At 42.6% G+C, this 24,147-nt stretch overlaps 1 protein-coding gene across 1 annotated transcript in view; it reads right to left on the reverse strand.

The window, feature by feature from the left end:
* The window catches only part of PLG (plasminogen), a 64,148-nt gene that overhangs the window by 39,530 nt on the left and 471 nt on the right, over positions 1-24,147 (reverse strand). Inside the window, exons 2-5 of the mRNA XM_008163991.4 lie at positions 10,743-10,878; positions 8,195-8,301; positions 1,882-1,996; positions 741-880 (exon numbers count right to left, since the gene is read on the reverse strand). Of these exons, the coding sequence (XP_008162213.3) occupies positions 741-880; positions 1,882-1,996; positions 8,195-8,301; positions 10,743-10,878 (498 nt within the window). The remainder of the gene's footprint in view (positions 1-740; positions 881-1,881; positions 1,997-8,194; positions 8,302-10,742; positions 10,879-24,147) is intronic.

The raw sequence follows: 24,147 nt of genomic DNA on the forward strand, positions 1-24,147 counted from the left end.
TAACCGACTCTAAAGTGGGATGCTGAAACAAAACCATTGGGAAATGGCAAAAACCGTATTTTTTAGTTTTGAAAGTTTCCAGACAGAATTATGGCATTTTACTAAGCAAGATAACATCCAAAAACAAGGTCATACACAAACAAGGCCCTGAGTCAGTAAGGTACTTAAGCACATGCCTGATCTTAAGTAAATGAGGGAACCTATTGATATCAATAGGACTATTAACATGCTTAAAGTTAGGTATGTGCTTAAGTGCCTTGCTGAATTAAGGCCAATGGTACTAGCCATATTAACTACCATAAAAATGGGCCACGTCCTCAGATTTGATGTCCTTAGATATATTATGGAAGGATCAGTCTGATGATTAAAAATAGGATGTGATAATAATGCAGTACAATAATATTAACCAAGAAAAGATGTCCTCCCCAGTCACTGTCAAAGGGATATGTCCTCTGGAACACATGTACTTGTATGTTGACCTTAGGGAACTGTTCCATTACTACTGGGGCTATCCAAAAGAACAATAAGGGGCCTGATCCTGAAAGTCACTTGAGTAAAAACTACTCACCTGAGGAAGTTTTTTGCAGCTTCTGGATTAAAGTTTGCTGGCATAGTCTCAAACAAAGAGATAATGGGGTCAAGGAGCTAACATTTCCATACTTTGAAAAAAAGCACTTGCACAATTTAACATACTTAGAGATATTGTGATGTAAAAAGATCTTTGGTGTGTGTATCCTGACCTTCACATTCTTGGATGTTACAGTAATCATATCTGGTATCAGGATCTGTTGTGTAACACCAGGGTCCTTTTTCATCCCCATCAGGATTTCTGCAGTAGTTTGCCTCTAGTCCTGCAGAGGGGGTGTTGTCAGGTGTATAGCTGAAATAAAATAAAAATATCATTACAGCAAAAGTGAAATGTCCAAATTTCTCAAGTGATTTTGGACTCTAGTCATACACATGAAAGGCCAGAGAAATAGATGCTCCCTTTGGTTGCCCAGAGCTGAAATCCTTATCTGAAGAGCATTCTGTGGCTGTCATTATTAGCCTCTTCATAGCTACTGAATGTCAGTTCTTTGATGGATCTGGGGAAAAGCCAACAGTTTCATATCTACAGTTTACAGGAAATATGACAACCTCATAATCCAAGAATGCTCTTTTACACTTGCAACGGCTTGTTACTGTTGGACTGCCAGGGTCTGAGCTCCATCAATAACTGCTGTGTTTTTCTAATGCACATAGTTAAAAAGAGCAATATTTCGTATGGAACACTTTCCTAGGGAATGCAAAAAAGGACATTAACTAAATACATGAGAGTTGTCAACAACTTGAATGTGATACTAACACATCCTATGTGAATGTGAGGTTAACGGTTCAACCTTGTTGACTGCTTCTCATTTAAAGCCATAAAATATTGTCATGGAAACACGCAAGGGGTTCTCCAATAAGATGATACTTCTATCTCCTTTGCCACTTTTAGCACTCATTGAAGCAAATGGATGAAATCCTAGCCCCATTGAAGTCAGCGAGAGCTTTGCCCTTGACTTCAAAGGAGCCAGGATTTCATCCAATGAGTGTTCTGCTTGCTTAAGGACCACCAAATTTGGCCAGAAATGCTATCTTTGAAATAATCCCTTAGGTCATTTAGTACATCCCCTTGAATCACTGCAGGATACATTTCTTAGATGCTTAGAAATATGTCAGCCTTGAAGGTCTTTTGAGACAAGGTAGAGATCACAGTGATCAAGACAAGGAGGAAATGATTTCTTACCAATGAGTTTGAATGCTGAACAACTTGCTTTAATTCTTTAGTACACACTTAATATGGATGGCTTGGAATAGGTTCAGAATAACATATACACAAATATGAAAAGGACATACTTAGGTTTATGGGGTTTACTGTCGCTCCACTTCTGGCAGGGCACACCACTCTGAGTTTTAGATACTGTTCCTCTATAGTCCTTCCCCTTACCAGTTCTGCATTCTAAAAGATAGACTGACACGAAATACATTTTTATCTATCAGTATCATAACATCACATCTGTTCTAATTAAATAAACTACACACATGCTAATCAGCCTAAATACCCACATTCCGAAACTTCTCTACTACCCCCCACAAAAAAAACCCCTTAGTTGTGCTATTGTAAAGCTCTTCAAAATAGGTTAGTTTGCAAATTTTAATGACTTACATAAAGAAGGTCACTTGAATGTTTACGTAAAGACCAAAAAACTAAAATGTTTAGGGAAACAGATATAACAAATTATGTTTATTTTTGAAGGGTGGGTTCAGATTACAACAGCTATAATGCTCCCTTCTTGAGACTGGAATAAAACATTGTTGTTCTTATTGCCTCTCTGTTTGTGTTGTGCTGCTGTGAGTAAAACTGTACAAAATATTTTCAACAAAACCTAAAAGCATATGAAACTCACCTGATTTAAGGCAGAGTGGGCCCCAGAAAGAATCACAGATCTAAACATGCCTGAACTTTGGAGATTCAAAAGGTGGAATTTTGTAACTCAGACCTATTCAAGTTTGGGTTTTGTTACAAACAGTAAACATAGACAATGTGTTTCACTGAGATCCCCCTGCTCATGAATGAAACTTGACTCATTTACGGAATTATGTTGAAACCATGAGTCACCACTGCACAGGATGAAGCTGGATGGGTCTGATAGAGCTAAACTTTGAATTTTGGGCAGTGCTGGCCTTTGTGGAACTGGCCTAATTGTGTGAAAGCCTGGCTTTATAGAAATAAATGGGAGTTTTGACACTGATTTCAGTGGGGCCAGGATGTCACCCTAGCTATATCATTTCCTTATGAAGATAGCCTTGAAGATGTAAAATGACCAGGTAGCTCTGAAAGCCTAAGTTATCAGTGATTTGTCCAGTCCCTTCGCAGTCATCCAAGACTGGCCTTTGGGGTCTGGAAAAACCATGCCCAAATCAAGGAACCTATGACTATGACTACAGAGCAGTTAACAGCTGTAGGGCTCAGTGCTGACCAGGCTACTGCTGATGGAACTAGGGCTGCCTATGGATTGGGCATCTGAAATTGCAGATGTTGAACAGCAGCATCTCTGATTGACTCTTCACAACCGTGCCCATTTGCAGTGACACACAGCATGCACTTAAACTCCATTCCTATCCGGTGGTCACCATTAAAAAGCAACATTTATCATACTGCAGTCTTTCTTATTTCTTGGTCCCAAGGTGCAAATTAGTGCAACTTTGAGGCTTACAAATTCTTCATTTTATGAGCTAATAATGGTGAGTGTCATTTTGGTTCATTTATGAATCATTCTAGCCCAGTTTCCTGTACAGGTTTCATTGTGGTAGATAATCATTACTGGCCTGCTCTTGTCTAAACAGACTTACTACAAGTGTCACCAAGCGTTCTAATACAATCCTGCTCCACTTGTATTATGCAACCTCCATTAAGCAACCAATTTTTGACAGTTCCTTGTTTGGTCATTTAGGACAGGTTTTACTCAGTATTTGTTTTTAGAGGATCTGGAATAGGCCTAGGTGGTGATTTTTTTTTTTCAGGGGACTTCTGGCATCCTTTGTTTCTCCTCCCCATCCACCCATTCCCCATGCACAAACACACATGCCAATGCTCAGTGTCTCCCCTGCTCCTGGTAAGCTGAGAAGGGCTGGGTTTCATCAGGTTGGTTTCAGTGTTTTTAAACACTGGCTATGGAGAATTTTTGTTGTTTCTCAGTTTTGCTTCAAACTTTCTCAACATAACCTACACCAAAACTACCGTAGGAGCATAATTATCCTCTTACATATATCAGTGTAAATCTGGAGTAACTCAATTGACATAAAATTGATTTACCTAGGTACAGTAAGAGGAGAATTAGGCTTACTGCTTGTTTATGGATGGGGGGTCCAGATTTTCCTAAAATTGAGAGGTATTTGGATCTAGGGTTCTGATTCAGGCCTATTTCTAATATGGCCAGACTATACTTATGGATAAATAGGCAGTCTACCATAGAATTTTTAGCTGGGAACTTTTTGTATACTCTAAGAAGTTTTGCAATACGTTCACGTTCAAAAATCTGAAGAAATGAACACTGAAGCAGTCAAGTGCTGACACAAACTCTTTTTGTTTGAATAAACTTCTGACAGTTTATATAACCTTTAGGTTTTTTTCCATCTGCTAACAAATAACCAACTTTGAACCCTAAACTCAAGCCCATGTTCATTTGGGTTAACAATTTACAAATTGATATGTCCAAATACGGCCTTTAATTCCCATCCCTCTTTCCATAACACAAACTAAATTAGTTTCTGTGATTTATAGCATGTTTGATGGGGAAGTTCTGGAAAATAACTGCACATTTTTTCCTATCAAACACTATCTGTGGCTGTGAATGTACTGAGCTATCTTGATTATCACTTCCAACGTTTTTTTCTCTTACTTAATTGGCCTCTCAGAGTTAGTAAGACAACTCCCACCTGTTCATGCTCTCTGTATGTGTGTGTGTATATATCTCCTCAATATATGTTCCACTCTATATGCATCCGAAGAAGTGGGCTGTAGCCCACGAAAGCTTATGCTCTAATAAATTTGTTAGTCTCTAAGGTGCCACAAGTACTCCTGTTCTTTTTGTGGATACAGACTAACACGGCTGCTACTCTGAAAGATAAAGAAGAGTAATCAAATCTCATTTTTGAGGGTTTAAGATGACCTCTTGTGGACAAAAGGGAAGAGTTGTTCATTCCGTCTACAGTACTGCATAATCATTTAGATGCCTAATGGGAAATGTTCACTTTCCTTTGACACTTTAGGCTATTAGTGACTGCCAGAGGCAGCACAGTAGACTACACGAATCAATGATCTGAGCCGGATAGGCAAATTCTTCATTCCTATTTCCTGTTCTGTAACAACATATTCAGACAACATGATTTTATCTTTAGGATTGATACAATATGCTTTAAAACTCTGTGACAATAATAGGGTGAATTGCAGAGGAACACAGCTCAATACTCAGTCGGCTAAAGTAAGACCTCCTATCTCACTGAACCAGACGTATTGCACTGTTCTAAACTGTCCTTTAGCAGGGAGTTTCACAGCTTCATGCATAACAGTCAGAGCTCCTTCATGCCTTATGAAAGAAAGAAGCCTATTGGCAACTGGATTGGCTCTTTTAGTGTAGTTAGTACAAATTAAAATAAAGGAATGACTAAATCAAGAGTTGACAACTCCCTTGATTTTAGCACTAATCTTATGATATTAGGATTTTATTGAAAGCCCCAGCTCCTGGAAGCAAGTGATTAGATGAGAATTTCAGCTTTCAAATAAAAAATAAAGCAAATTTGTAGCCTTCATGGTTGCAGATAAGAACTAGAAAATGTGACCTTAGTGCACTCCAATGGTTCAAAAGCCAGAAGGAAAACAAAAAGCCCCCCATTTTTAAAAAAAATATCTCATGGTTTTTAAGCCAATCTTGTGATTTTTGTAGCTTGACTCATGGTTTTTGAATGCTTGGGGTTGGCAATTCTGACATATTTATTGATTGTTTAACAGGAAACCAACCCCAAGATCCATGGCTGAGATTTTCAAAGGATTCTAAGAGAGTTGGATGTCCAAATCCCATTGAGTTTAAATGGGATTTGGGCACCAAACTCCTTTAGAAGCCTTTGAAAATCCCAGTCTGCATGTAGTAGGATCGTCACCCATCCTTGCTGGATAGTTCTGATTTTGACAGTGTCCCAAACACATTGGCATATCATGTTTGGCATCAATGCATCATGAGTTAATGATATAAGAGTTACAATGTTGAGGTGTTATGGGACAGATTCTGATCTCAGTGATTCATTGGCCTTTCTCTGGATTTACAGCAGTGTAAACCCGAATAAGAATCTGGCCCTCTCATTACAGTATTTATATTGTGTCAATTGGAATATTTAATTACTTATAAGCGAAGAGTTAATTTCATCTTACTTCATCACTTGCTCATGTGTCCATTGATTTTTCATATTTATAACAAAAACTATACAGGGCCAACTTTTCAGGCCTAGCTTAGTTTTTACTCAATCCTTACTCAAAGGAAACTCCCACTGTCTTCTGGCTATAACAGAATATCCCATATTGAAATGTTAAGTAAGGACATTTACTAAGTCCACTATTCCTAAACCTATTTTAAATTTACCCCAGAAGTGATGTGGCTCAAAACTTTTGAGTATGGCTTTTAATACCAATGCCTTATTAAGTCAATTTTCTATGAGGAATGTGTGAAAAAAGAAAGTGGCAGGGAGTTGTATATGCACTATACATCTAGAAGCTCGAGCTATTGGGTTTGGGTTGGAGTCAGAGGGCCAATATTCTGTTGATGCAAATAACTCTGGTGGCATTTTGGCTATTTACACCAACTAAGAACTGTAACCTGTAACATTTAAGAGACAGATGGTGAGTTAATAAAGCTTGTTATTTTTCTAAATTTTTAAGAGATTATGGTAATTCAACTGAGTTAAACTGCAAAAGCAGGACAGCTAATTCCAAAGCCAGAGAAATTTTACTTACCTCAACTCTGAAGGCAGATATCAAGTTACAGGTACTACATCATCAAAACAAAATCTCCTTGGTTGATCATAAACTGGAGATATGACATTTATCTAGCAACTTTTGAAGCTATTGGCTTCTACAAATTAACTTCTTTCTTGGTGTCCTACACATTACACTATATTATCCTGTATGTGTTCCAGGACATGAATGTGAGGACTAGGATGAAGTTTGATGAAGCTCATTGATGTTTAACTTCCAGTTTTGGGGGTGTCTGGGCCAGATCCACAGCTGAAGTCAATGAAATCAGTGGAAATATGCTAATTTATACCAGTTTAGAATCTTGTCCATTGTGTTTTCCTTATAAAAACCTTATAGAATAAATGAGACCTGCTTCATGGCTGTCTGCAGCTTAGTATTTCAGCATATTTTTCAAACTCATCAAAATTTAAAAAAACCACGAAAAAGCCTTACTGGTAATTACAGCCTCGTTTAACACAGGTCAATATAAACACTACATGGTATGCTAGCCAGTTACCCTAGGTGTTTGAATGATTAGCAAACGAGACCTTTTTCCCCCCCAAGAACTCTCACTTCAGTCAATTGATGTTACTATGTAATTTTTCTTCCCTTGGAACTTGTAGAAGTGGTCACATTTAAAAGTGGAAATTTATTTTTCCCACTGCCTACTGTCTTTTCAAGGCTTGACTATAATTTTACTTCAAGGGGAGAATTAAGGAATCCAAAAATAGTCTTAAACCCAACCACTTGTCTGAGCATGCTATAAGCCTAGAATAGAGATTTTAAAAGGGAGCTAATCAAAAACATGGATATTTTATATTTTCTTATCGAGAGATTCAATGTTTATAGACAGAATCAGAGGCAGATTACTGTTTTGTGGGGCCCTGAGCCAGAGAAAGTGGGGGCCCCTCCCTCCCCTTCCACCGCACCCTCCTTCACCCCGCTCTCCTGCCAGGGAGTGGGGTGGGGGTGCGCCCTGCCCACCCAGCATTCCTGCTGAGAGTAGAGTCACTCCCCAGCAGGTGCGTTGGGTGGGCAGAGTGGGTTGGGGCACCCGTTTTTCCAGGAGGCCCCAATTGGCTGGGGCCCCTGGGCACAGGCCCCATTGGCCCAATGGCTAATTCGCCACTGGATAGAATATGAGATCAAATGCTTCTTCTGTTGAATCATCCCTGGTTTTCTGGGACATATTTAAACCACATAAACTCAAAATTAAGGGATTGAAAATAAAATATATAAATAGGAAACCCAGTCGGGTTGAAAACTCACATGATAATAGATTCCACCAGACCCATTAAGCAGAGTGCTGCAAACACTTATCAGTGGAGAAATGTATCACTTTTTTTTTTTTTGGTTGAAGCATGTTCAATATGTGTGATCCCAAAAACATAAAATGCTTGGGACTAGATGGAGGGTTAGAAATGCATCTACATCCTTTCCCTTCAAGGAGGCTGGTTTGAATCCAACCCAAGTTGGGTCTATTACCTTCTGAGGACTATATGGAATTACTTTAGTGTTTTCGGTCCATTTCCCTGCATCCATCTCACAGAAATCATCACCACCATAAATGACAGTAAACTAACAACCTCAGAAAAGCGGTCAAGGATATATTTCTGTCAGGTGAGCATATATTAAAGAAGTATTATCAAAATATATACATACTTCTCTTCTCAAAGAGCACTACATCTGTTCCTCTAACCATCTGCGATGTTTTGGTGTTCTCAGCCAATGTAGTACACTGTTGATCTTTACTGCTGAATAGAAAGGCCCTGTTGAAATTGAGAGGGGAAAGCAGTGGAAGAAACAGTCATTAATGTTATTTAAATTATTGTCTTAGTGAAAATTTTTCATTATCCATTTTAGATTTTATCAGTCATGGCAGTTTAGAGACATTTTAAGCTTTTGGTAAAATTTTCAAAAGCACCTGAAGTGCCTAAATTGGACTTAGGCTCCTAAGTCTCTCCAGCACATTTTGAAAATGTTGCCCTTTGTCTGGAGTAGGTTGTAACTGCCTAGCCTATAACTCAGCCTGCACAAACTGAACTATGGGTGTTCGCTTGCATTCACATTAGGAAAAGTGATTATGTAAAAGGAGTCCTAGCTAGCTCATGTTAACTAAGCCTGACTTACACTCAGCTTTTCCCTGGTCTAGCAAAGCCTGATACACCATGACAGGCAGCTCTTACTAACACAACAACACAAACAAAACAGTGTTCAACAATTACGGGCCAAAAACACGGCAGAACCATTACATTAAACAGCAATGTTGAGTAGGGTTACCATACGTCCGGATTTTCTCGGACATGTCCGGCTTTTTGGTCCTCAAATCCCCGTCTGGGGGGAATTGCCAAAAAGCCGGACATGTCTGGAAAAATAGGGAGGGGTCTTGGGGCTTGGGTCCGGGCCGGCGCCGCTCGACCAGGGCCGGTGCTGGGCCGGGGCCGGGCCCGAGCCGCTCAGCCGGAACCGGGGCCCGAGCCGAGCTGGGCCGGAGCTGCTGGGACCAGGGCTGGGGGTCTCGGCCGCCAGCTGGAGCTGCTCGGCTGGGGCCAGGGCTGGGGCTGGTGCCCCGGGGCCCGAGCCGAGCTGGAGTCGCTAGGGCCGGGGGTGCTCGGCCAGGTCTGGGGGTGCTCGGCCGGGTCCGGTGTGCTCGGCCGGAACTAGGGCCAGCGCCCTAGTTTCTTCTCCTGGGTCCCCCCCCCCCATGCTAATCAGCACACGGTGTTGATTTAAAAGTATTTCTACAAAGAAGTCCCATTGGTCTAAAAACCAGGCTTGATCAAGGGCTCAAAGGCACAGGGGCTACATACTCCTCCAGTAGCAAAATTCCCATAAACTTCAGTGATGCAGGATCAGGTCCCACATGCAGAGTTCATGGCTGCAGCCCTGACTTCCACACCTGGCAATCAGGAGGCTGAGGGATGATATTGTGTATGTAGAGGTCCCAGCAGTTACCCCTCTACAAAAGTTCCATGTATATTTTTAACTTTTCTTTAAGGAACTTGGTCCAAATCTCTCTCTTGCCTTTCCTCGGTGAGAGCTCCAGGAGTGTTGCTGAAGTTCTGCATCCTCTACATAGCTTACCGGGAGGAAAGGGGGGGGGTCATAGAGGATGGGTGATGATTCATTTGCATGAAAATAGTAGCTGGAGCCTGGCAGTGACTTCTGTGATCCTGTTTGGTAGCATCCCTTTAAAATGAATATTGTTTCTTGGTGGATCTTTGCCATCTTTAAAACTTTCAGTAGATTTTAAATTGATTGCCAAGCTATAAACCACTTTAAAAACTCAGCACCAGATCACCTATGGCTCGAATGGGGGGAGGGGAATCGGAAGGGCAGAAAATTCCATAAGATTCACCTCTGGAATTTTCAAAGAAGCATCATTTGGAAGAGAAAGGGTTGGGGATCCCTGGAGTTTAGAGAGGAAGGCCTCCCAGCCCCATGGATGGACAGGACCTGGTATGAAGGGACCCTCCCTTTACAGTGCAGGCTTCTCCCTTTACACTGCTCCACCAGACCCCTTCCCTCAGGCAGCATGCTGGGCTCTGCAGTTCATGTTGCTGCAAGGAACGATAACTGTCAGTAGAATATCCAGTCAGATATATGGCGACTGAGTAGGGGACAGTGCTACAGGTTGGCCTGTTCCCTACTCCATCACCTCCAATGCCCCAAAATCCCACAGAGACCCTTACTCATAGGACCTCCACAGGGAAGCAAGGAGGGGAGGTGGGGCCATTGCCTCCCTCCCAGGGAGGCAAGAGAAGATCTAGTCCACACACATTAGTGCAGGGGACCCTCTGGCTCATGGTGCAGAATAAGAATGTGACAGACGCAACAAGTTCTGCTGCTGATGTCCTGTTTTCTGATCAGTGCATTTCTTATAGGCCTATGTATGGCAAAGGGTCTGAAGGCACCTGGATATTGGGTGTGTTAGATTGTTTGTCAGGAGGGTTTGTGCATCAAGATACCAAGTTTTTTTCCAACACATATGCTGAAATTAAAAACACCATCTTCATGGTCTCTCCTTCCATATTGTCTCTTTTCACCCACATCTCCCAGGTATTGACTTTCTGGGCATTTTTTCCTTTCCTCCCAAACCTCAGAATAAACTTCCTCCTGAGGAACACCTTTAGAAAGCTTCCTGAACATATAAAGCAGAATACTCAGTCGTTCACAATGGAATATAGCTGTGGGACACAACAGAAATTACCTGCATGTGAATTTTGTTTCAGCTTCACATTTCTCAGCACATTCTTCTTTACGGTTTGTTTTGTAAAACTGTTTTGTTTGACCAACTATCGAAGCACCCTCCGTTTTTGCATAGTTGTCTAGTATGTCTCCTTGTGCTAAAAGAAAACAAAAAAAAAGGAGCGGTGATTAAAAAGTGTGACTTCTGCAGTTCATATAATTTATTCTTTTAAATCGCATTTTCTGTCACACATTGGCAAGTGACGCTGCCATTTAATTTGTGTGCATTTGAGCTAATGGTAACACACCCTGAATAAGCTCCATTCTCCTGGCACTGTAAAGGTTGGCATCACTGGACACAAAGACAGAGCAAAAGTGCTTTGAAGATGAGAACAAGTCATTTGATGCATAGGGAATGGGAAGCAGGCAGAGAGACCCAAAGGGGTGAGGAAGCGAAACGGAGTGAATCAGAATCAAGGGAGATGATTTTGGAAACAGTATTTTGGAGAGACTGGAAGGATGGAAGTGATGCGAAAAAATGACTCTCGTTCAGTTTTATCTGTCACATCTTCTTGGTTGTCGGTCTCCAGATGTTTTGAGTGGAAACAAGACAACCTCAGTCATCAGGCTATCACTGCAGCTAATTACAAAGACCATGTTTCTTGTTATAATATCTCAAGACCGGATCAGATTTAATAGTCAAACTGTCAGGTCGTGTCTTTGATTGCAATGAATTACAAAATTGTGAATTGGTAAATAAATTAATTTGGCAGTTTCTGAAAGCTAGACCTACATGTTAAATGTGTTGGATGAATATGCTAATATGTTTTATATCTGCATGAACCAATTAATGCTAAGATGTTCAATTATATTCACCCTTGTAAAGGAATTTGCTATCTAATTAACTTTCCTCTGACATCTATAAAAATTCTAAATGTCTATTCATCAGTTAAACAATTGTTTCTCTGTTGTTTTTAGCAACAGAATTACAGAGAGCACTAATCATATGGTTTTATCATTTCCTTTTCAAACGAGGATATTCTTGATAAATGTTTGATACTAAGAATTATTCATTCAGTGTGAAATTCACCCCTAAACAGAGAGTGACCCCAAGGCCTACACATCACTCAAATCCATTTACACCTTGTGCAGACCCTCTGCACAGGGATGAACTTCACTCTCATAGAAGTTGATTTGAATCAACACATATTGGGTCTGATTCACTGCAGCATTACTCCAGTTTTATGCCAGCTTAACTCCAATAAATTTAAGGGAGTTTTGAGAGTTCACACCATTACATACATGTATACTGTCCATATTTATATTATACCAAATGCTTTTTTGTTGCAGCTATCAAAGTAAATTTATCTCCATTGTAGTTAAGTCACACGTCAAGGGTATTGTTTTATAGGTGCCAGAGGGAGTGGCTCAGTAGTATAAGAATCCAAGCATCCAAGAAAATCTCCAACCTTTCAGAATCCCATATCTACCCCTACCTTACTGATACATCTTTGTGGCACTCTAGTGGCCTGCCCTTTTCTCCGGAGCCAGCCTGGAGCCAAATGTACCTTCTCCTGGAGTTTTCATGGAAGTGCCACAGGTAACGGACACTTCTCCTCAAACTTCACAATCTGGGTATGCGGGGAACAAAGCACCTGCCTCGGCCAACCCTCTCATTGTCATACACAAGTTTTACACTGGTTTAATTCCATTGATTTCAGTGAGTTACTGTACTTTCAATTTACACCACTGTAAGTGCAGACAAAGTCAGATCCAGAATATCAGCTATGGGAGGAAATACTCCTAGTCCTACTGCCAGCTACTGTCCTTACTACCCATAATCCCTAGCTAAGTAGCTAGGGTCTAGTAGTTAGTGTACTAGTCTAGCATTTGGGAGACCTGGGTTCAAGTCCCTGCTCTGCTACAGTCTTCCTGTGTAACCTTCAGCACATCATTCACCTTTCTGTGCTTCCATTCCTCATGTGTAAAACGGGGTTAATAGCACTGCCCTACCCCGTTGAGGTATTTTAAGGGCAAACACTGAAAGATTGTGAGGTACTCTGGTGACAGGGGCTATATAAATACTTTAAATAGATAGCTGGAGAACATGCTCTGGGATTCATCTACCTAGTGTCCTGTTGTATGATTATGGAGCAATAGCTGTTTATGGGCCACCTATGGTTTTGCTCATCTCTAATCTCAAATTCTATCTGTTTTCCGAAACAGCCCCACCTCAGATATTCAATTGCTTTCTCTGATCATACAGGAAGCATCCCCATTCTTACTCATCAGTGTCATGAATAGAAAATAACATTTGCTCATATCTTTGCACCTACAAAGCTGCTGCTCCTTTTTTTTTTAACTGATTTAAATTGTGCACGAATACATTTGGAAGATGTTTATAAGCTAATTTTGGCCGAACTGCTAACTAGTAACAGACAAGAGAATGTGACTTAAATTCCTTGATGAAGATAGCAAAATACAAATAAAATAACTGATCTCAAAATACAACAGACTGTGCATTATTTTAACCTAAAGTCCAATTTGTTATAAACCCAGAAATGGCACAAGGACATTAATTAACAGGCCAGTCAAATATCTGGAAGTAAACTGATCTGTTCCAGTTATATACATATCACTTATAAATGTTCTGATCCAGAATACATAACTGACTGTTTCATTAAGGTCCAGAGAGGGGTCAGTGTGGCTCCTAGTTTGGGATATGTGAGGTTGTGTTGGTAACACTGAGCAAATGTCTTTTCGGGTTTTTTTCTTTAAAGATTTTAAAAATGATAAATTAACAAGGGCTAATGACACTTCTGTTATGACAACATTTAGAGAGACAAGGTGGATGAGGTAATATCTTTTATTGGACCAACTTCTGTGGCATTGTAGGTAATCAAAGGGTTATAGATGGTGAGTCCTCTGGGGATGAGGTTTCGTTTCTTGCATATGCTCAGTAAGCAGATGTCGCCTGCTGTTCAGGTCTAATGGGCAGTCCATTCTCGTGGCTTCTGCCAGTTAAGGACAAAAATGGAGAATACTGCCAGGATATTGATGTATAACTTAAGCATTGGAATAAGCAATTTTGTGAATTAATAAACAGATCCCCACCAAGATGTAAACTACAATTTAATCCAGCAATGAACCTGGCAGGCAACAGGCCAATGACATTAGAGGAAGTGATGCTAGTGGTCAAATGGTCATTGTAGCAGGGTGGTCATCCTGCTCCTGCCCGGAGGGGTTGAAAGCAGCCCTGGGAGAGAGCTGGGACTGAAGGAAAAGGAAAGGCTGATTGGGGAAGTAGTCTCAGCTGGGGCCATGCCCCAATCAGGCCGCAACTGGCCCTATAACAGGGCTGCTTGCCAGAGCTCAGGAGTCTCTCCCTAGCTGTAGAGAGAGACAGGCCTGACTGCTTGGGAGCTGAACAGGGTACCTGAGTGGAGCAGGGCTGGGCAAAGGCTAGAGGAGCTGGGGAGCTCCAGCCTGGAAAACCCCCAGACTGCAGGCCTTGCTAAAGGCCAGAAAAGATACAGGGGTTGCAGAGGTGCAGCCCAAGAGAAGGCAGAGGCAGCAGGCCCCAACCCTCCTTGCTGATGAGTGGCAATTACACTGCAGTCCACCCCAGTGAGCGGTGGTTAGATGGTGACTGGCAGTAGCCAAAGACTGAGACGAGGTGGGGATAGGAGGTTCCCCAGGGAGGGGAGACCCTGAGAGACTGTGGGGTACTGCAGGGGGCAGAACCCCAAGGGAAGGGGCACCGGGGTCCAGGAGGCAAGCAAGGCATCGGTGCTCCGGAGGCTGGTAAAGCTAATTCCCTGAAAGACCAGCAGGAGGCACTGCGCTGGTGAGTCGCCGCACCGTTACAGTCATGAAATGATAAAGCACTTGGTTTTGACAATATTTCATTAGAACTGAAAACGAGGCCCAGATATAGTTCATTGGCTTCAGAGTCGTCTTAAAAGTTTGAGAAACTGGTCATATTCCACAAGATTGGGAAAGAAGAGCAATCAGCTTGCTCAAATTATAGAAGGGCAATGCTGCTGTCAGTCCCAAGGAAGGTGTTGATGATCAGACTACAGCACCAGCTGAAATACTGTTTCAATCCAAAAATGAGAGACAACCAGTGTGGATTCCACACAGGTCGAGCTACCGTCCATGTTATATAAGCTCTGTGGAATGCAATTGACAAATGACTCAAGTGACAAAAGGAAGTTAACGTCATGTTTATAGACTTTGTAGCTTCTTTTGACTCAGGGCATTGACACTGTGGATGCTGCGGTGCCAATATGAAGTGCTTGAGGACTTAGTGCGCCAAGTGGAGGAACTGTACCTCAGTGCATTTATCTATGTGAGCGTCAACGACTGTATTACAGCCTGGGTCTCAGGACTATGCCCGGTATGTGTTCTCTCACATACATTATTTAATGTTCTAATAAATTACCTGATGACAACGCTGACTGGGGCCAAAGCATGAGGTGTGAAATTTAAAGATTCATCTTTAGAGCATTTTGAGTATATGGCTGTATTGCCTTACTTAGAGAGACTACAGTCCAACTATGGCTAATGCTGAAAGAGCTGGAGAAAAACTCTCTCTGGAACTTAAGACCAATGGTGATCTAACCAAAGCTATGCTGTGATGGGATGCATGAGCCCCACACTGGTGAACTACTGATTAAAGAACAGCTCTGGGTCTAGAAAGCCCCACCTAGCTACACCAACTTGACATGGTCACATTGGAGGCTAGGCTCAAAAGGGAGAAGCTCACCTCAAGCTTGGTGGACAAAGCAAAGCAGTTGTGTGCTGCAAGCTACTGCAGAGAAGCTGCTGGGGCTCCATGTGACCAAGGCCAGATTTCACTGCCAAATGACCACAGTGTCATCACCCCACAGAAGTCATGAATGACAGGTCACAGCTGATAGAGGAAGACCCTCTGGAGCACAATCAGAGAGAACTCCAGGGGGAATCCAGAAACAAACCAATGACACTGACAGAGGAATCAAAACGGGGATAGGAAATGGCCCAAGGAACAGGCATAAGGGTGCCCACCCTTAGGCCACATATCTGAGTATTATTCACAGGTTCTACAGCCACTGACCATTGCCATTGGGAGATATGGCCACCAACACTCGCCACTGGGTGGTGCTGCAAGGTTCGGACTTCAATCCCTCCAACACATGTTGAAGAATGCGGGTACTGGCCAAGTCCTGTTAAAAGAACAGGAGGTGTAATGGTGACCCTGACCCAAAAGTGGCAACGGATACAGAAAATTTACTGAAATGGAAGGTGGAGAGCAAGCAACAGCAGGTGGCCCAGCAACAGCAAGGTCAACTAATACTACTACAAGTGGCCCAGAAGCAGCACCAACTACTCCAGAAACTGATAACACAGCATCAGGTGCAACAGGAACAACTGATTCAGCAGATGGCATCACTCTTGCAGTCTGAAGGGGCATCTAACACTCAGAGACCTGGACCCTCAGGGGACATCCTCCCCATTGGGCTGCCAATCAGGCTTACAAAAATGGGACCACGAGATGACCCAGAAGCCTTCCTGATCACCTTCAAATGGGTGGCCACCGCAGCCTGTTGGCCACAAGAACACTGGGCCACCATGATAGACCCATATTTGACAGGACCTGCAGAAGCCACCTGTTGGGGCTTGGACTCCATAGAAGCATTGGACTACAACAAGGTAAAGGCAGTTATTCTCAACTACCTGGACATCAACCCTGAGATGTTCCACCAGCAGTTCTGAAATGAGAGATACCAGCCAGAAGCCCGACCCAGGTGGTGGCCAACACCTGAAGGAACAGTGTTGCTTCTGGTTGAACCCCAAGAAGCAGACCAGAATACAGGTGGCAGAAGCTATCCTGTTGCAGCAGTACAGGTTCTCCCAGCCAGCAGGAAGGAGTGGGTGAAATACCATCAACTGTCGATACTGGCAGAAGCTGTAACCTTGATGGAGAACAATCTGGCAGCCAATAGTCCAGCCTCAATGACACTTAGGATGGGAGCCCCCAGAACCAGGACACTGACCCCTAATGAGGACCTTGCTAGAATGGGCCACCTACCTTTGTGTCACCCCCACTTGGCGAGCAGGACCCAGGCACTGAGGCGGAATGGTCACCATGGAGGGGTGTGTGCCCACCAGGAGGCCCTGTGGCCCCAGGAACGAGCCAGATGACTGTGACCCCGAAAGGGAGTTGCTTCAAGTGTGGACAGCAAGGGCATTTTAGGCGAGAGTGCCCCTTCATGGACTGCAGCTATGGACAGGCATGGATGGCAGACACCAGAGCTTGTAGGCGGGGCCTGGCCAAGGTGATGCTGCCAGTATGGGTCAACAGAGCTGAAGTGATCGGTCTGATAGACTCAGGGTGTAGCCAAAGCATTGTATGGACAAGCTTAGTAGAGTCCCCTGATACATAAGGTGCTCTGCCATACCTCCAGTCCTTTCACAGGGACATGAGTCCCTGCAACAAGAGTGAAGCTGATGGTAAGCGGTTACACTGGGACTTGCCAGGTCAGCCTAGCTGACACCCTGGCTTACCCAGTAACATTAGGGAGGGATTGGAAGTGGTTTGAGGGACTCCTCAAGCAGTGATGCAGGGACTGCCCCACCTCAGAAACCAACCCAGGCCTGAACATGAGGGGACTTATGGGCCAAGACACAATGGAAGACGCCTGGGAGTGCCCCGCCAGCCAGGAGTGCCAACCTAGCAGCCCACTAGCTCTGGGACACCCAAGGAAATAAGCCACAATTGGCTACCAGAAGATGAGGATTTTGTGCAAGAACAATGGGAGGACCAGACTCTGAGCTGGGCATTGTAACAGATAGCTGTCTCCGATGGGGAGGTGGGCAAAACCCAATGAGTAAAGCACTGGCCCCACTTTGAGCTTTGGAACGAGTGATGAGTGATGAGACCATCAAACCCAGGAAACATGTCGATGGCTGCTGGGAGTCAAGAAGTTCCACTGGAGGCTTCTACACCTAACTCACTCAGTGCCATATGCCAGGTACTTGGGGTGAAAAAAGACACTGGAGAGGGTGGCCCTTAGATTCTTCTGGCTGGGAATCTACAGAAACGGTGTTCGATTTTTGTCTTGTGCCCTGAATGCCAGCTGGCAGGGCCCAAAGGGACGCCAAAGGCCCCTCTGATTCTGCTCCCAGTGTTGGGCATACCCTTGGAATGGGTAGGAAAAGATTTAGTGGGGCCCATTGAGAAGATCACATCGAGGTACTGGTATTTATTGGTGATAGTAGACTGTGCCACACAGTACCCTGAAGCCATCCCACTACACACAACAAATATGCTCACCATAGTGAACAAACTCATGAAGGTCTTCACCAGGGTCAGAATACCAAGGAAATACTGATGGAACGAGGGTCCAACTTCTTGACCAAACAGATGTAGGAATTGTGTAAACTGTAGAGGATCAGAGCCCTGAAGACTTCCATCTACCATCTGCAAACAGATGGGCTGGTGAAGCAGTTCAACGGGACCCTGTAGGCCATGTTGAGGAAATTGGTCAAAATGGACACTTGACACTGGGCCTGACTGCTACCATCATTGCTATTTGTCATATGGGAGGTCCTCCAAACCACCACAGGATTCTTGCCCTTCAAGCTTCTGTGTGTAGACAGCCCAGGGGGATTTTGGACCTCCTCCGGGAGGCCTGGAAAGAACAGGGAATGGGGTGGTGGGCTCAGTGCCATATATGTTCCAATTTTCAAGAATAACTGAAAATGTTAAGGGACTTTGCTAAGGAAAACCTCTTGAAGGTCTCTTGAAGGCCCAGGAACAGACCAACAACAAGGGGACACAGTTGCAAACATTCAAACCAGGTGACAGGGCTTGTTGTTACTCCCAATGCCCGAGTCAAAACTATTGGCCCTGTGGCAGGGGCCATTTGAAGTGGTAAGAATAATAGGGCCAGTTTATTATGAGATCCGTCAGCCTGGGAGATGGAAGGAGATGCAAATTTATCACATCAACCTACTGAAGGCCTGGAAGACTCAAGATGGCCTTCTGATAGCTCTTTATTCCCCAGAACCAGAACTGGGGCCTCAAGCCATGACATCCACAGACCCAACCTCTGTGCCAATGGGGCCGAAGCTCAATTAAAGCCAGCAAGACCAAACACTGCGACTGACTCAGGCCTTCCCCATAGTGTTCTCAGCCCTCCCAGGGAGGATGTAGCAAGTACAGGAGACTCATCGACCTCTGCCAAAGAAAAGGTGGGAGGTGGTCTGCGAAGAACTCCAGGCTATGTTGACACTGAGGGTCATCAACAAGTCCCACAGTGAGTGAAGAAGCCTTATTGTGCTGGTGCCAAACCCAACGGCTCAATGAGATTCTGCATAGAATATAGAAAAGTCAACACGATATTGCTATTTGATGCATATCCGATGCCCAGGTGGACGAGCTACTAGAGAGACTGGGGAGCGCTGAGTATATATCCATGCTAGATTTGACTGTAGGATACTGGCAAATCCCTATGGCAAAGGTATCCCAGGAGAAGGCAGCCTTTCCCTACTCCCTTTAGCATCTATCATTTTGTGACTATGCCTTTTGGCCTACAGAGTATCTGCCACCTTTCAGTGACTGACAAATAAGGTGCTGTAGCCCCATGACCCCATGCACGCCTATATTGATGACATAGTCATCTATAGCTACAGTCAGGAAGACCACTTACAACACATCATCATGGTTGTTCAAGACCTTGGGAAGGTTTACTGCAAATCTGGCTAAGTGCCACCTTGGGCAGAGAGAAGTGACATACTTCAGGTACCTGATAGGGTGGGGCCAGCGAAAACCCCAGTGGATAAGGTCCAGGCACTAACCGATGGTATGACCATGTCGACCAAGAAGCAGGTGCAACATTTCCTACGCCAGGCTGGCTATTGCAGGGGGTTTGTGCCTGGCTTTGCCACAATAGTCGCACCCCCTCCTTACCGATCTAGTAAAAAGCACCCACCCCAGGAAGGTGCAATGGACAAAGGCATGTGACAGGGCCTTCAGAACTCTGAAGAACCGGCTAGCTCAGGGGCCAGTTCTCTTCCACCTCAATTTTTCAGAGCCTTTTATCCTTCAGATGGACATGTCAGAAGTAGGCCTTGCGACCATGTTGTCCCAAGAGGTAGGAGGTGAGAAACATTCAATATTGTATCTGAGTATGAAGCTATTCCCATAGGAGGAGATTGAAAAAGAGGCCCTGGCTGTGAAATGGACCATAGAGGACCTATACTATTATCTACTAGGGAACTCCTTCTTACTCTTCGCGGATCACGCCTCCCTCTACTCGCTAAATTCTATGAAGGACACCGATGACCGGGTTGAGATGATACATCTCCTTGCAGCCTTATGACTTCCAGATGCTCAACTGCCTGGGAAGGGCACATGGAAAATTGATTTTTTTTCTCGGGAGGGAGGAGGAGAGCAGGAGGAATTGCTTCAACTAAATCCATTTAAAAACACTCCTTTAGTTAAATCAGTGCAAGTTGTGTGTAAACAAGGCCTAAGCTAAGAAAAGACATATGACTGGGTGATACTTCCATGCATTCAAAGAAGCTTTAGAAATGAACCTGCGAAGGGACAGGATGCAGATGACCCCCAAGCTACTTAGGAGAGGACAATCCAAAAATACTGAATAGAACTGGAAACATACAATGGCTGTTGTATGAGAAACGAACATCCCAAGGAGAGGACACCTGTACAAATAGTAATTTCCCAAACAAGGGACTCCATGGGGAAAGTTAATGCAATCTAATACCTACTCACTTCAAAGGGACTAGAATATGAGTGTTGTACACAACAAGGTAAGCATCTTTTGACTCTGATAGGCTGGACCACAGCTTGTCTGTAAGAGCAGTGGTCACTTTGACAGATCACAAGATGCCACACGAGGCATTATGCTACACATGTGAGTCCCTTATTATCTGATTTCTCTTTCCTTACCTACAGGTCTGTATCTGTTTAAATTAGCTTTTACAGGTAATGCTAGGACTGCTTTGATACCATTTATATTATTTTATTATGATTTTTCTCTGTCTGATTCTAATGAACTTGGTTGCATTGAAGATCCCTGTGGTCTGAGACTGTTTGGGGGGAAATAGTGCAGTCCATCCCAAGAGAGGGAAAGTGATTGGCCTAGCGCAGTGAGTAGTCAATAGGGAAAGCCTAGTCATCACTGACACAAGCCAAGTTACAGGGGGCCTGAAGTAAAAATAACCCATTCCAAAGCCAAAAAGGAATCTTCCCTTTTATAAATGGGATTTATTGCTTAATGGTGAGGGTAAACTTGACACAAATCTAATAGCCACTTGACTGACTACACCTCCTTGGTAAACACAGTTCAAGCAGAATAGTCACAAAGCCCTAATTCTGAAAAGAGACATTCCTGTGACCATAGTGGGCCTCTGCTGGCATTAGCCAGCACAACTTGAAAATGGAGTGATTTTGTTCATTCAAGTTCTACAATAATCACCCTGCAATACAACATTATTCTTAATCATCACTTAGCATCTACAGTATGCTAGGTGCCTTTCAGACAAATAAAATAGACAAAGAGGCAAATTCTTCTCTCAGTCCTATCAATATAAATCGAGACCCAACAGAAGTCATTAAAGTTGCTCTGGATTTACACTGGTGTTGCTGAAGGCAGATTTTGGCTTGTGGTCCCTGTCCCTAGGAGCATACAATCTAATGGTAGACATGATGCAAGTGATGATTACGAACAAGAACAGGGAGGACAGACAGGACTAGGAAAACAGATAGGAGTTACAATAATAAGGTCACATAGTTACTTAGATGTACTACACACATCTTGCTGATTCCACTCTTTACTGTATTCCCAGACAAAAATGGCATTAAGAAGAAGTAAGATTGAGAGAATATATCAGTAATTTAGGGTAAAATATAGGGATGTTGTATTCATCTCAGATACATTCATTACTAATCCTGAAAATTCAGGATAAAGGTTAAACTTAAAGACGTCCGCACATGTTAAGGTATGAAAATATTCTGCTGGGGTATCCAAACAACCTTACCTCTGCCCCATAGTGACACCATGCAATAACCATATGGTTGTGATTAAGGCATTCAGTGTTGATGGTCTAAAATTAGATTAAATTAATTTTTAAAGACAGATAATTTTTTTTCTTTTCCTTTCCCTCATGGTGTCAGTACAGAGAATACTACTATGAGAAAACAATGAAAATGTATGTGAATAATGTTGATGCTTTTATTCACCCAGCACTGAGTTGTGACATGTGCCTACTGCAGTTTTTTCTTAGTCTGTGGAATTCTCTAACATTAAAAAGATGTTACTTTCTTATTCAGAAAAGGGAACAAAGATTGACATTTACAGCAGTTTGAGAAAGGCCCATGAACAGATTGGTAAGGCAAATACTGAGTATGTTTCTTAAATACCTTGCCAACAGAGGACAAAATCTTATAAACCCCTAATCATATAAATAGTCCTCACTTACATAAATAATCCCTTTGATTTCAGTTGGGAGTATTCAGGACAACTCAGAAACTAGAATTTAAATTCACTTAGATATGCTTTAACACCAAATAATTACTATATTTTGTTATAGAAGGGCCCCTCTGTAATATTTCTAAATCCTAACTTCCATTAGCTAGAATCTATTCATACCTTTTACAAGTAACTATAACAGCTGTTTCTTTTATATCCCTCACTCCCACACAATCACACATACAACACATCCCTGTTTTCTTCTGTTATCTTTCCATATGATCTCTATCAAGATAAAGTTGTTATATAATCATATGACATATTGCCTTGATTGTTAACCTTACTTTTAAAACTGCTATTGCAGCAGTTCATGTAGACATACACAATGTCTGCAGGAAGAAATGCCATCAGGTTTTGATATCTGAGTCAAGTTTCATTTGTACAGCACACAGAGTACTTATTCAAAATCTCCATAGCATTTGCTGATCTTCATAAAACAAATATGTATTTTAAAAGGCTTAACATATTGTCTAGCATTTTATAAATCCTCTTGTTTTTATCTTTTGAAGAACTAATCTTATGGAGTCTAGACTACTGAAGATTAAATTCCAATCTATTGAAATGCTTTATTGCCCCATACAAATCAGTAATAGGAAAGCCTCTTATAAGAAGCTGGCCACAGAAGAGACTAAAATCTCCATGCTACAGGGGATGTTTTCTTTTGTTTCTGCTTTTTTAAAAAAACCTTTGGATTTAAAAACAAACAAAAAATAACAATCTGTAATACTGCACTAAATAAATCAAAATCAGACAGCTTTGGGATATTTGATAGTAACTGATGTAATAAACAGACCTCGGGTCTGATCTAAAGCCCACATGGAGTCTTTCCATGGACTTAACACAGCTTTTATATTAGGCCTGTATTGGCCTAGTTTCAAAGGTGCTGAGTACCTTCAGTTCCCATTGGCTTCCAAGGTATTTGTGGGTGCTCATTACCTCTGAAAATCTGGCCACTGGTAAATCTGTTGTCATTTGTTCAACACAAAAACACTGAAGGATGGTTCATCATTTTTTCTGGGACTTTAGCAAAGAGCAGGATAAATATGTGAGATCTCTGCTACCACTGGGCCTATGTCCGAAGTTTCATGATTTACACCATTTAGTGCTGCCAAATCCTTTGTTTAACCGACCACTTGTTGAATGTGGTATGACAAAGTTGCAAACAACTCAATCTGAGTGTTGTTATTCGTTCTAAGGGCTGCATGGTATGACACAATCACAAAAATTAGCGAGTATCCTAGTAGTGCATTACATTGAATCAGAAGAACATATAAATCAGGGAATGAGACATATATACTGTTATATACAAGGATATACAATATAGTGTATAATACATAACAATTATTTTAAGTATAGAGGGGACTAAACCAAAATTTAGATCAGGAGATTCTGGAGCTTTGAAGGAATTCAGAATCTGAACTAGGCTCTGGATAGAAATATTGTGGCTAGCACTTACTCTTTTAATGGGAAAGCCTAATCTTTGAACCCAAATACTCTTGGACATTTTCAGAGCTTAAAGGGGGAAGATCCCCAGGGGTCGCAGATCTGGCAATAACAATAGTAATAATAATCAAGCAAGGTCACCAAAGGGTGCACTTTAAGCACTTTTTTAACAAAAATGCTGCTCCCAGATTATGATAGGCTCCCTTCCCCGCTCCCTCCCACATACATTTTTTCAGGCCACTTTCAGCACTGCTTTAAGGCATCTGAAATCCAGATAGAATTTGAATTTTTCAGTTTGAACCCCTCTCTAATACTAACAAATACTAGCAGCAGCAGGTAGTCAGGACTGCAGGGTCCCCTTTCTGTAGCTGCCACGCTTTGTCAGAGAGCCTTCATAAAGGAGCAACAAATATAGATTTGAGAGAAGATAAGTGATCCTGGGCT

This window comes from Chrysemys picta, chromosome 3 (genome assembly GCF_011386835.1).
Source record: "Chrysemys picta bellii isolate R12L10 chromosome 3, ASM1138683v2, whole genome shotgun sequence".
Taxonomy (NCBI): Eukaryota; Metazoa; Chordata; order Testudines; family Emydidae; genus Chrysemys; species Chrysemys picta.